The 19210-nt window shown below is 47.9% G+C and overlaps 2 protein-coding genes across 2 annotated transcripts; one reads left to right on the forward strand and one right to left on the reverse strand.

Annotated features, from left to right (window-relative positions):
- LOC120639322 (non-specific lipid-transfer protein A-like) lies at positions 1-414 on the forward strand. Its single transcript, XM_039915290.1, has one exon. The coding sequence runs from the start codon at positions 43-45 to the stop codon at positions 412-414; it is 372 nt and encodes a 123-aa protein (XP_039771224.1). The 5' UTR covers positions 1-42.
- Positions 415-3640: 3226 nt separating this feature from the next.
- Positions 3641-18372, reverse strand: LOC120711319 (DNA polymerase I A, chloroplastic-like). The gene is made up of 11 exons (XM_039996801.1): positions 17406-18372; positions 16721-16921; positions 13829-14496; positions 12939-13353; positions 12281-12376; positions 11752-11844; positions 11469-11663; positions 10217-10309; positions 4568-4780; positions 4395-4484; positions 3641-4214 (listed from the first exon to the last, which is right to left on the reverse strand). The coding sequence occupies exons 1-11, from the start codon at positions 18153-18155 to the stop codon at positions 4053-4055; spliced, it is 2976 nt and encodes a 991-aa protein (XP_039852735.1). The 5' UTR covers positions 18156-18372; the 3' UTR covers positions 3641-4052.
- Positions 18373-19210: the final 838 nt, after the last annotated feature.

Consider the following 19210-nt stretch of genomic DNA (forward strand, 5'->3'; position numbering starts at 1 on the left):
GCAGCAGCAACACTAGCAAGGAAGCTAGAGAGATTCGTCGAGATGGCGAGGAAGGGCGGTGCAGCGGCGGCGGCGGTCGTGGCGCTGGCGGCGCTCCTGGTCCTGGCGGCGGCGAGGCCGGCCGAGGGCGCCGTGACGTGCGCGGAGGTGGACTTGAACCTGCGCCCCTGCGTCGGGTACGTGACGGGCAAGGAGGCGGCGCCGCCCGCCGAGTGCTGCGCCGGCGTGCGGCGGATCCGGGCGCTGCCGTCGGGCACGGCGGAGCGGCGGCAGGCGTGCGAGTGCGTGAAGCAGGCGGCGGCGAGGTTCCCGGGGCTCAACGCCGACGCCATCCGCGTCCTCCCGGCGCAGTGCGGCTCGCCGCTGCCATTCCCGCTCACCCTCAACTTCGACTGCACCACGTACGTCGTCTAAACCAAATTAAAAAGCAAGCGCCACCTATATATATATGCTAACTTTATGAGCATATAGATAATTATTATATACTAATTAAGTAATTAGCTAGCTTTTTTTATTACCATACATAAACTAATTAGTGCTTCTTCTTTTTTTTTCATTTTGGTTCCTGACATTGCAGAATTCCATGAGCTGATAAACAAGACATGAATCAAAGAGGCCATTCTGAAAATGGAGAGAAAGATCTGCTAGACGGGTTCACTCTAAATGAACTACTAGAGTATTAGCTGCTTGCTCTTGCAATAAGGCCCTTGCTTTTGTACATGTACTAATAAAACCCATGGAATAATGGTATTGGTCCCCCATGCTTTTGTGGTGTGGTTTCGCATCTCTCCCTGCGTGGAGAGGAGTTGTCTCGAGTTGTTCATCAACACTGGTGATGATCTTCAGTTGTTTGCACTTGTTTTTCTCTAGCTGCTTGTCTTTTCTTTATGTCGTCTAATAAAACCCATGGAAAATCTGTTGCCATCCTTTTACAATATTTAAATAAATATATAATGGCGTTCAAGTAGTGGATAATGTTTGGGAAATTATCACATTAACACTGAACTGATGAAGCTCCAATTAATTAATTAATCCCCGTTGGATACATCATCATCTCAACTGAATTTGCTGAGCATGGACCAGATAAATTAATTAAACTACCATGAACACCATGAAGAACAAACTGTTATATGGAGCAACATAATAACACGATCGACATACAACAGCGCATATATAGCAGCGTGTTCAATTCGGCACCGCGCTGGCCAGGGATGAGCACTACTTGTTCAGGCGTGGCAGCGACGATCCCCAGTTCATCACATCGCCGGCCAGTCCGTATCAATTCATCCATCCATCTGTTTTTTTATTCAAACTGTTCACAAAATGGTAAAATTTTGAAGTCTAGGATTATGTACAAAATGATAAGTTCTCAGAAGAGAAATCTTTGAACAGGATCAGGATACATTCTGACCGCGTGCGAACCGAGCACGGTTTGTGGTAATGGACCAAATGTGTTATTAGGGTTTAGGGTTTACAGATGAACATGCATGTCACGACTTACCAGTGGTGTTTTCGGGTGATGTTTGGACCTGTATAGGAACCTTGAAGCGGTAGCATCTCGGGATCTTCGTATATGGCATGCTTTTTTTATACCGTTGGGTCTAACAATGAAATCAAGTCACCACTATTCATTGATGCAATAAAAGGAGAAGCCCCGAGAGTTAATTATAATGTAAATGGAAACCACTATGACACAGAGTACTATCTTGCTGATGGAATTTATCCAGAGTGGCTGCTTTTGTGAAGACAATATCAAAGCCTCAAACAGAGAAACATAAATTATATGCACAACATCAAGAAGGGGCAAGAAAGGATGTTGAGAAGGCATTTGGGGTGTTGCAGTCCCGTTTTGATATTGTCACCCGTCCAGCACGGTTTTGGAAACAGATTGATGTTGTTAACATAATGCAAGCTTGCGTTATCCTTCATAATATGATAGTCGAAGATGAAAAAGAGTTGGTTACAATTCCATTGAATTTGAATGAGAATCGGAGTGCAACCATTGTCTTGGAAGTGAGTACAAATGACAACTCTAATCCAAGCTTTGTGGAGGTGCTTCAAAGAAACTCGGCTATACGGGCTCGATCTACACATATGCAACTCAAGAATGATTTAGTTGAGCACATATGGTATCGTTATGGGCGAACGGAAAACTAGAGCAACATGTTCAAAGCGGGCGATGACTTTATTATTATATCATGTCATATATTCCTATCCATATAAATATATATTGTATACATTATTATTCTAAGAGTCATGCATACTAATTATTTGATATATTGTGTATTCTTCCATGTATGCAACATTGTGGCTACAAAGATCAAATTATGCACTAGATCACCATAATTTATGTGTCAAAGAGTGAATTAAATACATAGCAGATAGCTAAACAGACAACCTATTGTACAAGCTGTTTGTTTAGCTATCTATGTGTGACAAACAGACAGTAGCTGTCTGGACCTTTGTACATGCCCTAACAATTACACATGTTGTCTCATTTGTCAAGATTCCTATTACCATTGTCATTTGTGTTATCTAACGTGAACTGCTTTTTAGGAAAGTTTGTCTCGTTGACTCAGGGATCGATCGTAACCAACCATGTTATCTTGCGCCGTGCAAGGGGCTGAAGTATCATTTTCTAGAGTATTTACGAGGCCTAGAACAAAAAAAAGTTTGGGTAGAGCCGGATCTAAGTATCGGCTAGGTAAACGCCCTGTAGTAAGAGGGGTAGCTATAAACCCTGTGGACCACCCCCATGAGGGTGGTGAAGGGAAAGCCCCTATTGGTAGAAAAAAGAACCCACAACCCCTTGGGGTTATCTTGGGCTTGGAACAAGAACTTGGAAAAGAAAAAAATAATGATAGTTTTATTCTTCATCGCCGTAAGTAAATACGTAACTAGGAATATGGAAAATTACATTTTTGGAATTTGCAATAATGCGATGAGCGAAGATACCACAATCCTTGCAACTCCCCTAGTTGGATCCTTATCAAAAGTTCAATTTTTTTAATGGATCGGGGTATCATATTAGTAAACCCATTTGGACTGATTTATCAGATTGGGATATTCTTGATCATTTTGGTCGGACATGTAGAAATCTTTTTCATTATCATAGTGGATCTTCGAAAAAACTGACTTTGTATCGACTAAAATATATACTTCGACTTTCATGTGCTAGAACTTTAGCTCGTAAACATAAAGTGGGGAAAAAGGAGCTATTCAATTATACACACTCATCTCTTCACGATGTAATCAAGCGTTCTTGTTTTAGGGTTTTAAAGATGACGCGGGAGATTTTATTGCAGCTGTCTACATGTCAAAGAAATGGTGCAAATACCAGGATGATGATCAAAATATGAATGCCATATATTGCCAACAGTTTGCTAGCTAGAAGAGTGATTGGGAGAGAAGGACAAATAATTTAACTGGTATGCACCTTAGTATTTTCAGTTTATTCGTGCACTCATGTGAGATTGATCGTTGAACTATAAATTTCAGCACTAATACTTTCATTTTTATGCGCATAAGTATTTTTATTTTTATTCAAACAATAACATCAGTAACGGCAATAGGAGAGTTTTATTTTTGTTATTGTACCAGTAGCACATAGCGGTAATAGGAGAGGATGCACATGTCAACATCACAGCAGCGGTAAGTCGGTAACATGCATCACAGCACAGGACGAATAGCAGTATAGCACAGCAGGAGCAATGCAGCACATGATACCGAGGCTGCTCGGTTAATGGTTTATGCAGTTCATAAGCCAACTGATGCTGTCTTATTCTAAGAAAAAAATTGTACCATGGCTGATAAGTTCAAGCAAATAGGGAAATACCATGGCAGCAGAGTCTACGACTTCCGCTGTTTTGCTGCAGCCAAGAAATGGGCGTGTGATCCTGTCAGGACTGGGGTTACTACTTCAAACTCATGTTCCTGGACCTGCAGTCTCCATGACAACCGAGTCCACCATTTTTTTTATCAGGACTGGGGTTACTACTTCAAACTCATGTTCCTGGACCTGCAGTCTCCATGTGTGTGTGCGTGTGCTCAGACTATTTGGCAGCATACCAGTTCTTTGAACACTTGGCATCAACAACCAGGTCGACTTTCAAAATGTTGGTTCCGTAGAAAGGTTTGGACATACACTCCACCACTATAGCCTTGGCCAACTCAGCAGATTCCGAAGGCCCTTCCAGTATCAGTTCATCATGCACCTGACATGAAAACATTGCAACCAATGTTATCCGAATGATGTTATCGAATATATAGTTATCTGTCAGCTTCGCTTCTGTTTACATCAAAGGAAACACAAATACTGGCTTGCCCATCTTTTAAGATGTAATAAATTTGTCAGCCAGAATGCATTGTATTATAAAAAAGAAGAGAAGACGAACCTGCAACAAGAGCCTCCAACCAAGCTCCTTAAGGCGGGCATTCCTTTCTATCTCAAGCATGGCACACATAACAACATCTGCTGCACTTCCCTGATGATCAGAGATACCACACTGAAGGTCAAGTTTTAGAAGCAATGAAGCATAACCATTGAGCCACAATTAGTAATCAGTACCTGCACTGGTGCATTTATAGCAGCACGCTCAATATGACCTCGTTTATCACGATCAAACCGAGTCAAGTTATGAAAATGGCGCGACCGCCCAAGCAAAGTGTAGACTTCGCATTTCTCGAGTACAAGCTTCTTCTGACTTTTTTGCCAAGCTAACACTTCTTGTCTATCTCTATACCAGAGCTTCAATGTATCCCTTGCCTCCTTAATAGGAACCTGGGCCACAACTCTGGAGCTTGTTATGACACCTTTTTGAAAAGATCTTTTGTACCATACAGAGCACAAACATGAAGGGAAAGATATCTAGGATACACTGCATAAGAATTGAGTTGACAATTACCAGTACCTAACATGCTAGAAATTTAAATAGAGATAATATGCCATGTATCTCACAAATTGGCAAAAAAAAAAAGGAAAGGAAAGAAATTAAGGAGCAAAGCATCCTCGTTCCTTAGTAGCAGGACTCAGATCAAGTTATGAAAACTGCCATAGCACGCAACTGTTGGAGTATATTGAGCCCATGTATAGAGGCCCATCCAGAGGCCCATGTATAGGAACTATATATCCCACCCTTCTAGGGTTTGGAGGAATACAAGCCACTATTCTCTCCTAGCCTCTACTCTACATGGTATCAGTTAGGGTTTCCTAGCTCCTGTAGCCGCCGCCGCCGCCGGCGCCATGGCCGGCCGGCAGCCGGCGCCGCCGCCCTTCCCTCCCCTCTCCTCCTTCCCCTACCTCTCCTCCTCCCCTGCTCTGCAGCCCGCCGGCGCCTGGGCCGCCTCCTCCCGCAGCAGCAGGGGGCGTGCTGCCTCTGCCTCGCGTCCGCCGAGCCCGACGCCGCCGCCCGCGCGCGCATCTACTGGCCCGCCACCCCGCTCGCCTGCGCCGCCCGCGCCGGCTGGACCGGGGTCCCCTGCTTCCTCTGCTCCGACTGCGCCGACCTCCTGGCCGCAAATCCGGCCGGCGCAGCCCTCTCCCGCCGCCGTTCTTGCGGCCCTGACGCCCTGTCGCCGCTGCCCGACCCCGCAGCCGCCGCCGCCGCCGCTGGCGCGCGTGCGGGGGTCGCGGACGCCGGCACAGGGGCCGCGGCGGCCGCCGAGGCTGCTGCTGCCGCTGGACCTGCGGGGGGCCGTGCGCCCGCGCCTGATCCGGCCACTGCCGCCGCCACGGGGGGTGCGGACGCCGCTGGCGCCGCTGCTCCTCGCGCCGCCATCGCCGCGCCCCTGGTCACCGCCGCGCCCCGGAACGCCGACTGCTCCTCTGCCCCGCGCCCCTGGCCTCCCTGCGCGTATGAGGGCGCGGAGGGGCTTGACCAGGCTGCTGGGGGTGTGCCTGATGGGCCGCCCCTTCGTGGGCCGGGACCCCACGGGCCGCCACTGCCTCCTGTGGCCGTCGTGGGTGCCACAGACGCGGCACGCGCCGCGGCTGCCGTCGCCGTGTTGCCTGCCGCCGCCGCCCGGGCCGCCCGGGCCGCGTTCCCGGCCTGTCAGAGCGCTGATGCAGCCTCCCCCACCGCCCCTGCAGCGACTGCCGCCCCTGCCGCCACCCCTGCGGGCGCGAGCGCGGGGGACATGGCGTGGGGGCCGTCGGGGCCATGGGACTGCTGCAGCAGCCGCTCGCAGCTGCCAGGGCCGCGGCCGCCGCCCACGGCGCTGCTACTCCCTCCTTCCTTGGCCTGCGCCCGAGACGCCCCCCGCGGCGCGGCCGTGGCTCCAGGACCCGTGGACCTCCGCCCCCTGGCCTGCCGCCGCACAGGTGCCTCCTCTGCTCCAGGGCGCGGGCCGCGCCACGCACGCCGCCACCGCCGCCTTTGTGGCCGCCGTCGCGCCCGCCGCGCACGCTGCGCAGGCCGCGCGGGCCGCCGCCTCCCTAGCTGTCGCGCACGCCGCGCAGGCCGTTGCGCCCGCCGCGAACGCCGCGCAGGCCGTCGCGCACAGGGACCCCACGCGGGCTGCTGCCTCTCTCGCCGCCGCGCAGGCCGCGCGGGCCGCCGCCTCCCTCGTCGCCGCGCACGCCGCGCAGGCCGTTCCGCCTAGGGATTCCTCGCGGGCCACTGCCTCCCTCGCCGCCACGAGGCCTGCGTTCGGGATGCCCCCCGCGGCCGCGCCGTTCGCCGCCAACGCTTTTAGCAGGCAGCCGATCGCCGCCGGTGCTGCTACTGCCGGAGCTGCTCCCCTGTTCGCGCAGTCCTTTAGCGCCATGGGGCGGACGACGCCGGTCAGCACCGAGTGGATCGCCGACTCGGGTGCCTCCTTCCACACCACCCCAGATGTCGATATCTTCTCTTCTGTCCGACCACCACACCCCTCTTGTCCTTCTTCCATCATAGTTGGTGACGGGTCTTGCCTTCCTGTCACCGCCGTGGGTTCTGCTCCTAGTTCTTTTCTCCTTCCCAATGTCCTTGTTGCTCCTCAGATGGTTCATAACCTTCTTTCCATTCGTCAGTTCACAGCTGACAATTCCTGTTCCATCGAGTTTGATTGTTCTGGCCTCACTGTAAAGGATTCGGCCTCTCGACGTCCGCTACTCCGGTGTGACAGCACGGGGCCCCTTTACACCCTTCGCCTTCCTTCTTCCGCTGCACCACTCTTGTTTTCTTCGCCCTGGCCGTCTTGGTCTGCCGCTTTTGCCGCGACGCCGTCTTCCACCACTTGGCACCGCCGTCTTAGTCACCCTGGCCGCGACGTTCTGGCTCAGCTCGGTCGTAGTACCGATGTTCCTGGTACTAGGGCTCCTGCTCAGCCCCTCTGCCATGCGTGCCAGCTCGGTCGTCATGTTCGGCTCCCTTTTTCCTCTTCTTCTTCGCATGCGACGCGTGCATTCGATCTTGTTCACTGTGACCTGTGGACCTCTCCTGTACTTAGCCTTTCTGGTTATAAGTACTATCTGGTGGTGGTCGACGACTTCTCGCACTACTCTTGGACGTTTTCTTTGCGCGCCAAGTCTGAGACCTTCCCCACCCTACTCCACTTCTTTGCCTGGGTGTCCACTCAGTTCGGCCTCACCGTTAAGGCCGTCCAGTGTGACAACGGGCAGGAAATTGACAACTCCACCTCCCGTTCCTTCTTCCTGTCTCGGGGTGTTCAGCTGTGTATGTCCTGTCTCCACACCGCCACCTACCTGCTCAACCGCTTTCCGTCCACTGCTTCTCCTGCTCCCACTCCACACCACGCTCTCTTCGGTACCCCTCCTCGCTACGACCACCTTCGGGTTTTCGGGTGTGCGTGTTACCCTAACACCTCCGCCACCGCTCCTCACAAGCTGGCGCCCCGCTCGACTCGTTGTGTGTTCCTCGGTTACTCCCCTGACCACAAGGGGTACCGATGCTTTGACCTCACCACTCGCCGCGTCCTGATCTCCCGACACGTCGTCTTCGACGAGTCGGATTTCCCCTACTCCACCTCCTCTACACCTTCTCCTGACCCCGAGCTGGAGTCTCTGTTTCCGACTGACCCGGTGGTTCAGCCACCGTTACCTGTCTGTCCTTTTCCTGCAGGTTTTCCCGGCACGCCGGCACCGTTTCCGGTGATCCCTGCTGCGCCGAGCGCGGCCCCGATGCCCGCAGTCGCGCCACGCGCGGTCTCCGGACCTCCGGTCGTGCCGCGCGCGGAACCGGTGTCACCCGCTGCACCACGCGCGGCCCTGGTGCCTTCCCCTGCACCTGCGCGGTACGCTCAGCCAGTGCAGGTGTACCGGCGCCGCTCGGCGCCGACCCCGACACCGCAACGGTACGCTGAGCCGGTGCAGGTGTACCGGCGTCGTTCGGCGTCGACACCGGCGCCGCCTCTTGCTCCAGAGGCACCTGCGACGCCGACACCGGAGCCGTCGCCGCCGCCGCCACCTCCGGCTCCCTCTCGAGCCGAGCCGAGGTGTACCACCCGCCGGTCATCCATCGGGATCCTCGGCATATCCATCCCATGGTGACTCGGCGGATAGCATCCCAGGCCGCGACTCTCTCCGCCACCGAGGGAGAGCCGTGGGTCTCTCCGGTACCCTCCTCTGTCCGCGACGCCTTGGCGGATCCTCAGTGGCGTCGCGCGATGGAAGAGGAGTACGCGGCTCTTCTTGCCAATCAGACGTGGGACCTCGTGCCGCGTCCGTCTGGTTGCAATGTGGTGACTGGCAAGTGGATCTGGACGCACAAGTGTCGGGCTGACGGCACATTGGAGCGCTACAAGGCTCGCTGGGTCCTCGAGGGTTCACTCAGCGACCTGGTGTGGACTATGATGAGACCTTCAGCCCGGTCGTGAAGCCCGCTACGGTGCGCACGGTCCTCTCGCTTGCACTCTCGCGCACTTGGCCTGTGCACCAGCTGGACGTGAAGAATGCGTTTCTTCACGGCACCTTGTCAGAGACTGTCTACTGCTCTCAGCCAGCGGGATTTGTGGACTCGAGTCGTCCGGATATGGTCTGCCGGCTCAACAAGTCTCTCTATGGTCTGAAGCAGGCTCCTCGGGCTTGGTACTCTCGGTTCGTCACGTTCTTGATGACACTGGGATTCACCGAGGCCAAGTCTGACACGTCTCTCTTCATCTACCGCCGTGGGGATGAGACTGCCTATCTGCTGCTATATGTCGATGACATTGTGCTCACAGCTTCCAGTCAGCAGTTGCTTCAGAGTGTCATCTCCTCTCTGCAGCAGGAGTTCGCTATGAAGGATCTCGGTCAGCTCCACCACTTCTTGGGCGTCACTGTTGAGCCTCGCCCGTCTGGTCTTCTCCTTCACCAGCGGCAGTACGCCCTCGATATTCTGGAGCGGGCTGGGATGACTGAGTGCAAGCCCTGCTCCACTCCAGTCGACACTCAGGCGAAGTTGTCTGCTGATCTGGGTGATCCGGTGGCTGATCTTACTGCCTACCGGAGTCTGGCCGGTGCTTTGCAGTACCTCACCTTCACCAGGCCGGACCTCACCTACGCTGTTCAGCAGGTCTGTCTCCATATGCATGATCCCCGGGAGTCACACCTTGCTGCGCTGAAGCGTCTCCTCCGGTACGTCCGTGGCACTGTGGACCTCGGCCTGGTACTTCACCGCTCGTCCTCTGCTGAGCTGGTGGTCTACACCGACGCTGACTGGGCTGGCTACCCGGACACTCGTCGCTCCACCTCCGGCTACGCCATCTTCCTGAGCGGCAACCTGGTCTCCTGGTCGTCCAAGCGGCAGCCGGTTGTCTCCCGCTCCAGTGCCGAGGCGGAGTACCGGGCTGTCGCTAACGGCGTGGCGGAGGCGTCCTGGCTACGACAGCTCTTGGCGGAGCTTCACAGCCCGCTCGCCAAGAGCACGCTCGTCTACTGCGACAACGTCAGCGCTGTGTACCTCTCCACCAACCCCGTCCAGCATCAGCGGACGAAGCACGTGGAGATCGACCTACACTTCGTGCGCGACAGAGTCGCCATCGGCGATGTTCGGGTACTCCATGTCCCGACTACCTCCCAGTTTGCTGACATCTTCACCAAGGGGCTGCCCTCGTCGACCTTCTCGGAGTTTCGATCTAGCCTCAACGTAGCCTCAACAATGGTGATAAAAGAATCACTAAAGTCAACTCTAAAAAGAAATGATCAATTCCTGCATACTTTTTATTAGATTGCTGACCCAAAAATCCTAGTTTGAAATGCAGATCTAGGTTGGTACTTTGGTAGCAATAAGCTTCATACCTTCCAATCCTTGGATAGCCCAAAAGCTGTCTTTCCATAAGCAATGGAAAAATTAAGCATTTTAGCTTTCCTCCTCTCTGCGCCAAAAGCATCCTAAAGTGGAAACACTGAACTTAATTCAACTCCATAATTACATAATTACCATTGGTAGTTCTATTTATATGTTTATGTGATTCTGTAAAATACAATGCACATATATTTCCTTAATCACATAATATAGTACTCCCTCCGTCCCAAAATAACTGCACTTCTCTCTTTTTGAAGAATCATCTTTTAAAACTTTTAAAAAACGACTACGTTTATAGAAACATTATCAACATTTGGTTTTTCTAATATGTTTATTCCGAAAACATATTTCAATACAAATCTGCTGGTACTTATTACACATCATAAATATTAGTATGTTTTTGTATAGATTTCATCAAATTTTAAAAAGTTTAACTCCTTGAAAAGCGAGATGTGCAGTTATTTTAGGAAGAAGGGAATACAATATGAGCATCAGGGCATGAAGCATTTAGAGAACTAAAAGTACATACAGGAATATTACTGCTCAATAGCAATTGATGAAAAATATGGGTGCATCTTATTTAAAATACAAACTATGCCCTTGTGTATGGAATGTAATCAGTACAAGGGTACCAGCCATTGCAGCAATTTAATACTGTTATTCAAGGTTCGATACTGAAGATGTGAGAGTTCAAAATATTTAGTGGTACAAATGTTGTTGAACAACACACGCATGCAATACAATCATGCCATTCCTTAGCTCAAGCCTTCGAGGAATGTCTAGTGTTAGGGTGTGTGGACTGTGGATCCATAATGGCAGACTCAAATTCATAAAAAAGTGCAATGGAATGGTCAATCCAATAAATAATCTGGAACAACACCACTCGACAAATGAAATAGCATTCAAAAGTTCACAGATCCCAAAATCACAAGAATGATATACATGTATCTATCTATCATTCTAAAAAATTTAGTAGGAATTTGATTGAATGAACTACAAACTACTAGCACTAAGGGATTATAATTCCAATGTAGGTACAATATATGTATATGAACAACAACAACATAGCCTGTCAGTCCCAAGCAAGTTGGGGTAGGCTAATATATGTATATGAACAACAACAACATAGCTTGTCAGTCCCAAGCAAGTTGGGGTAGGCTAATATATGTATATGAACAGTTAAAACAAATAAAAATAACTAAGAAACGCCAAAGCTGTAAATAAAACTAGTAGCACTTGAAGTACCTTCAATAGCGGCACTGGAGGTTTCTCTTGACCAGGTTGAGGGTGCCACTCAAGAAGAACTTTCTTCTCATGGACAGCATCACGGATATGTTGGTACATATTCATGGCTGTCCTAGAATGGAAATCACCACCGGCCTTGAAAGCATCCAGCATGCTTTTACAATTAGTAAGGTGGGCTAAGATCCTAAGCTCCAGCTACATTAAAACATGCCTTTAATAAGAAATTAAGATTAAAGGCTATTCAAGGACAAAAATGTTGACTATTGAGCACTATATCACACACCTGACCATAATCTGCAACAATAAGAGAATTCCCTGGAGCTGCAACAAAAGCTTGGCGAATCTTATACCTATCCTTCTCGAGGGCAGGTTGGTTCTGCAAGGGATACGTATTGAGTTTGAATACATGGTATTGACCAAAAGAATAGGGTGGTACTTTAGCTGCAAGCACTATTTAACAGATCTAAACTGTATTGCAACTAGAGTTAAACCATTTGCCACTTTTGGAGCTAAATATATTTATCCAGTGCCACTGGATAATGCTGAAGCCTCAGTCTATAATCAGCAGACATTAATCATAACCACATCCATCTTGTACGATGACTTTGTGAAGCAGCAACATTTACATACTAGTGAACAAAAGATGTGATGTCATCAATTATTTTATTGAAAAACAAATGTAACTACACATGTTTGTCTTTCCCTCTTCTTGTATAGTGAATTAGTGATATATCATGCACTTAATAACAAGCCAGAGAAGGTGATTTAAGAAGCTCCATATAAATCCCACATAAACAAAAGAATGTGCATACCTGTAGACTTGGTGTTCTCGCTGACAAGCGCCCTGTCTCAGTATTGATATTTAATGAACAGTGAATGCGCCCCTCCGCACATGATATATGATCTGACTACCATGGAGTAAGGGATTTATCAGATACATGACATGGAAACACTTTGTAGACAAATGCAGTTAGCTAAGCATAATCAGTATGCTGACAAAAGCCAGCAGAAACACCTAGTAGCAATGTCCTCAGTCACGTTGCATGCTTGAATGTGAGCATTAAGCATCTAAGCACCTTTAAAGACCTCAAAGATATCTCAAGGGGCACACCACAAATGAATGATCATGGTGGAGGGGGAAAGCACTCAATCACAAGAACTGAATTTAACAGTTATTTTGCTAAGAGCAAAATTTTAAAACTACATGATCCAAATCAACAAAAACTAAAACTTGATGGTGCGGATAGACACTAAATTTAGCAAACCTCATGCTTCCTCTCAACAAAAGAAGAAAAAGAAAAAAAAAGCCCTAACAAATCAGCAAGTTTTGTGATGCATCCTCAGCACACAACAGAAGAATTTTGTGCTGTGAGCATATATAACATCAGCAAAATCCGATTTGCATTGCAGCAAATGCCAGGCATGCTGTCTCAAGGTAGGAACGATAAATAACAAGATTGGCTAGCTAACCTGCAACGGATGAATGAAATTGGATATCAATGGACCAATAGAACATATGTCACATAAAGCTGCAATTGCATGGCATGCTTCTTTTCCATTTTTTCCTCCACCGAACGCTTCATATGCTGTTCCATAAGAGAAATCTCCATCTGGGTTTTCTGAACCACTTGTATCTTCATCATCCTCTTGGGTATCATCCATTGTGTAAATATATTTTGTAGGTATTTTACCAGCCAAACTTCTCAATGCATCCACATCGGCTTTTTGCCAGCCACTCTTGGTGGGCCTAGTTTTCAGATCTTCAACAATACCGCAAAGTTCAATAGTACGATACTTTGACGTCTTCTTACCCTCTGTAGCAACATTTTCTTCATTTAGCACTTCAAAAGTTTTACTCCGTGGCCAAATATCCCCAGGTCTGCGACTGTTACAAAGGTAACAAAGTTTAACTCTTTTAGGATTTGTACGGAAACGATTTGAAAGAAAGTTTGAGTTTCCAGTTTCCTTGGACATATACGCAATCAAATTACTAGAAGATACAAAAGAAAACCAAGAACATTCAATGCACTTCTGCCTAGGATATTACATACACAAAATGGTAAGCATGCAAAAAAGGCAAAGGTAAATTTATTTTCCATTTCCCATTTTGGCTCTTGCTTATATAATAGATAAAAGTAAATTCTTATCAAGTTTCAGGCTTTGGGCCATGTGTCCTATTGTGCATGACGCCATGACTTGCGGTCAAACTAATGTCTTCTACACCAAACCACTACCATAATTTCTGGCGCCCTTTCCTAAAGATACATGAAGTGCACTGAGGAAGATACCACAGAGAAAAGGTATATGGAAACAGAGAAGGCTTTCAAACCTTAAATAAAGAAATCAGTGAAAGGCAATACCTATTTTCAATGCCACCAAAGAAAAGTTGGCGAATTTGAATATCGCTTTTCAGATTCATATACTTGGCATCAGGACAATATTTAGATGCCCATTTCCGAAACTTATCTGCAGCTAGTTGCCATTCAGCAGTAGCAGCCTTTTCTATCTCTGAAAGATAACCACGGTCAACAAGTATGCCCTCTGTTTCTATCTTCACAAGTAGGGCACCAAAGGGTCGCCAATACTGTTCATAGAAATCGTACATGGTGCCCCTAGGATAACCATCCAAGACCCATCTCCTTGTTTCAAGCTTGCTTTTTAAGCTCTCATAAAGTCTCAGTATGCTCATTGAATCCAGAGAAGAATAACAAATCCATAACTCTCTGCCTTCCCTTTGAAACTCTTTGACTGGCTCAAAAGATAGAACTTTCCCTTCAGATACAACTTTTCTAACTTTTTTCCTGTCAAAGATGGTTTTCATTGATATCTTTCCAAGTTTAGGTAAATCCTCTGGAACAGTATCCATGACTCTACGGTCATTTGTAATTCCTTCAAGTGAATATCCATCATCATTTTCTCTTGATGAATCCCAAAGGCGTGCAAGATGCATTGTATCAGCTTGAAACCCAGCAACTTTGATTCCATAATTCTCAATGGCATGGCTATCAAAACTATAGTTATGCCAAACCTACATTATGAAGAGAACATGAATGTTGACTTCAGAAAATTCAAGAAAAACAAAGCTAAAAGTAGTTCACATGCGATTAATTTGGTATCAACCAGGTATGATTTTACCAATACAAAGCTTGGAATTTTGTCATGTTGATGATCTCATGAAACTGACAAGGATAAAATAGTGAAGTACATCCAATTTGTTTCATGTTTGTAAGAGTAAATAGAGCAGTAAGAAAAGAAGTGTAGAGTACAACTTCAACTAACAAAGGAGAAAAATAGCCATGGAACTGATCCACAAAGGAAAATTATTGTGCTGGATATTCTTCAACTTTTTGGAGATGCCTCGGGGTTGAGAACAAATGTGCAAAAAAGCAATGGCTTGCCCATCCAGTGTTCAGAGGATACAATCACCATACAAGAACATCTCCTGTGTCAGCTATCAGATTTCCCTTGCAAATATCTTGGAGCCCCGCTTTCCTTGCGGAAACTGACAAAGCAGCAAGTTCAGCCAATCATTGATTGGATCGCTGATCGACTTCCGGGCTGGAAAGCGCAGTTGCTCACAAAGGCTGGGAGAAAGATTTTGGTTCAGTTTGTGCTCACTTCCATGTTGGTATACTTGGCTATGGCAATGGATCTTCCTCCCTGGGATCTTAAAAACTATCGATAAAATTAGAAGAGGTTTTCTTTGGAGAGGCAGAAGGGACGCAAAGGGGGGACACTGCCGTTGGCCTAGCCTAAGGTTACTTGGTTACCAGAACTTGGAGACCTTGGGATTTCCCATCTGCAGGAGCTGGGATGGGCTCTCCAGATGCTTTGGTTGTGGCTGCAGAAAACTGAACCTTAAGGCCCTGGGCGGCTGTCCAAATCCAAGTGCACCTTGCGGTCCAAGCTTTCTTTAGAGTGGCCATTGTCTCGAAGGTCAGCAATGGCAAGAACACAATTTTCTGGACGGACAGGTGGCTGCATGGCCAGAGCCTGGATCAATTAGTGCCTGTTAGACTGAGGATAAAAGCCCCCACCCCTCCCACTATAACACCTGGGTTTTATGGTCGGGTTGGCTAGGTGGGGCGCTCTAACTTGGTATCAGAGCCGAGGTCCTGGGTTCGATCCCTCCCGGCCACGCATTTCCGCTGCGCGATTTCCCTGGCTGTGTTCGCTGAGACCGAAGTGCTGAGACCGGACAGGTGGCACAGCCCCGCGGCTTGCCCGGCTCGCACGCAGTAGGGGGAATGTTGGACTGAGGATAAAAGCCCCCACCCCTCCCACTATAACACCTGGGTTTTATGGTCGGGTTGGCTAGGTGGGGCGCTCTAACTGTGCCTACTCTTTTTGGATCAGTCAACAACAAAACAAGGAAAAAGACAGTGTATGAAGCCATTACCGAGATGAAATGGGTGCAGGACATACGGGGTGCCATTACAGTACCTGTGTTGACAGAATATGAAGTTTTGTGACCTTCTCTTGGATTTGACTTTGCAACATGAATTAGATGTAGATCATGATCATATATGACAATTCTCTAGTTCAGGAGTGTACTCTGCTAAATCTGCATGAGGGATTTTTTATTGGGGCTGTACAGTTTGGGCCTTGGGAGAGAATCTGGAAGAGCTGGGCACCAGGCAAATGCAAGTTCTTCATGTTGTTAGTGGCACACAATAGGTGTTGGACTGCAGACCGTCTTGCTAAAGGAGGTCTGCCCCATCTTGGACGCTGCCTGCTTTATGATCAAGCTGAGGAAACGACTGAACATCTACTGATCTCATGTGTCTTCTCCCGGCAAGTATGGTACAACATTCTACATAAGGTCGACCTGCAGGACCTCTCCCCCCAGCCTGATAACAACTCCTTTGATGGATGGTGGGCAAGCACAAATTCTGGTGTTGATGACCAGATTAAAAAAAGGCCTTAATTCCATCATCATTCTGGGAGTTTGGTCCATTTGGAATCACTGCAATTGCTGTGTGTTTGATGGGATTCAACTGGGCCTAAATAGTGTTCTGGTTTCAGTAAAAGATGAGTTTCATTTGGCCGGAGATTGGGGAATATCCAATCTCCTTGCTCTAGAGCCAGCCAATGTGTGAGTTCCTCTCTAGTGGTCTCGGGTCAAGTGTGAAAAGTGAGAGTGATACACCATTAGATGTAAAAGGGTGTGTGTGGCTCTATGGGTTTCTAAACCCACTCCTTTATTCTTCTCAATATAATGATACGCAGAGAAAAATAAAAAATTATTGCACCTTCTTGATGGATGGATCTTCAAAGAAAGGAGCAAACTCCATCAGGACACCCCTTCCACCATCTAGAACATCAACCCAAATGCAAGTTTTGCCATTTCCAAAATCAGCTGCCTGTACATCAGAATTTGCTGAATAGATGCTAAAGCATATTACTTCTCCATGACCAACTGGTGTCATTTCTTTGGCATCAATATCTGCTACCTGCAGAAACATTATACTCAAATAACTACACTGGAGTTCACTTTTGAGCATTGCTTTCCATCATAGAAGTAGACAGTGAGCATATTAGCTCACTAAACTAAGGAAGCTGATACAGACTACAACCTTCAGCATTATGAAATCTGACTTCAACTCATGCATTGCCTATGGCAGGTTTTGATACATTAATGAGGAACATATACCAAACACATGGTTCAGCATACAGAGCCCCAGGATTTAAAATCTATCACCATCAGAAGTTTCTTGTAACAACTATGGAATTGGAACAAACACTAAAGTAATTCATGACAGATGACAACTCACAGTAAAAAAGATATCACTCAGCTAAACCTAATACTTACAAAAAATGGAACATTTTGTGCTTTTGTGAAAGAAATGGTTTTGCCTAGATGAATAAGGATGGACAACCTGACCACTCCATAGGAGCAAATAAATCAAGCAGCAGCCAAGCAGGGTTCCTTTTTACCTGTGTGTGGCATGCATGAATAAAGCTCTTGTACTTTGTAGTGAGCAGTTTAACAATGCTCCTAGCTGACTCGATATTGTCAACTAGCAAAACTTTGTCGTAGACGCTAGCAAGTGCCTTCCTTGCTTTCAAAGATTCCTCAGAGAAGGCTGCTTTAGTTGGCAAAGGTGAAACCACCTTTTTCACCACAAGTTTCTTCTCCCTTTTTTTTCTTGACCGAAGTTTCTTCTCCTTGTTGTCATCATCATCGAGCTCCAAAATTACCTCTGTATTAGATTTATCAAGCAGAGGATCCTCTGCCGGTGCATAGTCACGCCAAGGTGTTAGATTTGTCACCTTAGAGGCTCTAGGCATGCTCAAACACTTGGGACGACTATCATTAACAACACTTACTATTGGAGCTGGCACTGATTGCACAGGCTGATTCACCATCCTATGCCCGACCAGGTGTTGATCATCACCATGTCCATTCACAGTCGGTTGGGATGCTACACGCTCTCTCAGGTCCTGCTGCAAGTAAGGGTAGTTCAAACCCCTGCGATCTTCAGAGATATCATCTTGTACAATTTCAGACAATGGTAGAGCGCTTCGCTTATAGATGTTATTTGCGACATTGTTGGCAGTTTTGAGATTGAACAGCCTCCAGGTCTCTTGAACCCATTCGTGCGCAATACTCCTCACGTTTAATTTGGGGTAAAATTGAAGCTTGAAACCGCCGCCGCTTGCTCGAACTGCCACGGACCGCCTCATGTTGGACCCGGCCGGCTCCCCCTCCTCCCCGCAAGACCGCCGCCGCCGGCCAAGCAGAAACCGAGGCCGCGGCGCAGGAGCGGGCGGGAGAGCGAGCAGTTGGAGGGGACGGTAGTCCGCGGGCGCGGACTAGCGGGAGGAGGACGGCGAGAGCTTTAGGGCGCCGGCGCGGTGCAGGGAGCCGTCTACTGTGGAGGCCGGGGGGATTGGAGGCGGGGGCGAAGGAGGGTTTGGGGGAGAGAGGAGGAAGGCAAAATTGGTCTTATTATAATAGAAACATATCAAGTGCAAATCACTCTTTTAATGCAAATTGTGCAAATTTCAATCTGAGTTACTGGATCAACATCCAAGGAGCATGAGAAATTAAATAATTTTACAATTAACTGTCTACCCTTAGATCCAAGGGTAATCACAATTTTGCAAATCTTCCATCCCACCCCCTACGCCCCTATGTTGATCCGAAGGCCTAGATTGAAGTTTACATGGTTTGTATCTGATATATTCCCTATTATAATAGCATCAAAAGATGACTACATTTGAAAAATCAATATTATAAGGATCCATGATAATTGAAACACTTCTCACTAAAATTAGCCTCCGTATTCACCTCATAAACCCCTACTTTGAAACCCACATGTAAGCACCAAATGTTTTACAGAAACGTGGCATGCCGAAAACAATCCTGGTGATCTGACATTTTGGGTAGTTTGTCAGGAATTTAGTCTTTACATGACCTTCCTCTCTCTTTTTTTTGGGGGGGGGGGGGTAGTTTTTTCAGCTTGTAGGATTACCCTAATTTAGGAATCCTGTGGTATTTAGTACTACGAATCAAGGAGGGAGGACTTTCGTCTGTGGCTTATGGCTGTTCTTTGTGTTGGGGAAACAGGGAGCAAAACAGATTGTCGAAAAGAGGGAGTTTCCTCACACGGTGTCAGCCCTTCGTGGAATCGTGGATTACACGGCGAGAGCCATCGCTTCCATAGCCTTCAATGAGGTTGTTCACAGTTTAGCAACTTGTGAAATGAGTGTGTGCGTGTGGAATCTCAATTCCTTTT

Source organism: Panicum virgatum, chromosome 6K (assembly GCF_016808335.1).
Source record: "Panicum virgatum strain AP13 chromosome 6K, P.virgatum_v5, whole genome shotgun sequence".
Lineage (NCBI taxonomy): Eukaryota > Viridiplantae > Streptophyta > Magnoliopsida > Poales > Poaceae > Panicum > Panicum virgatum.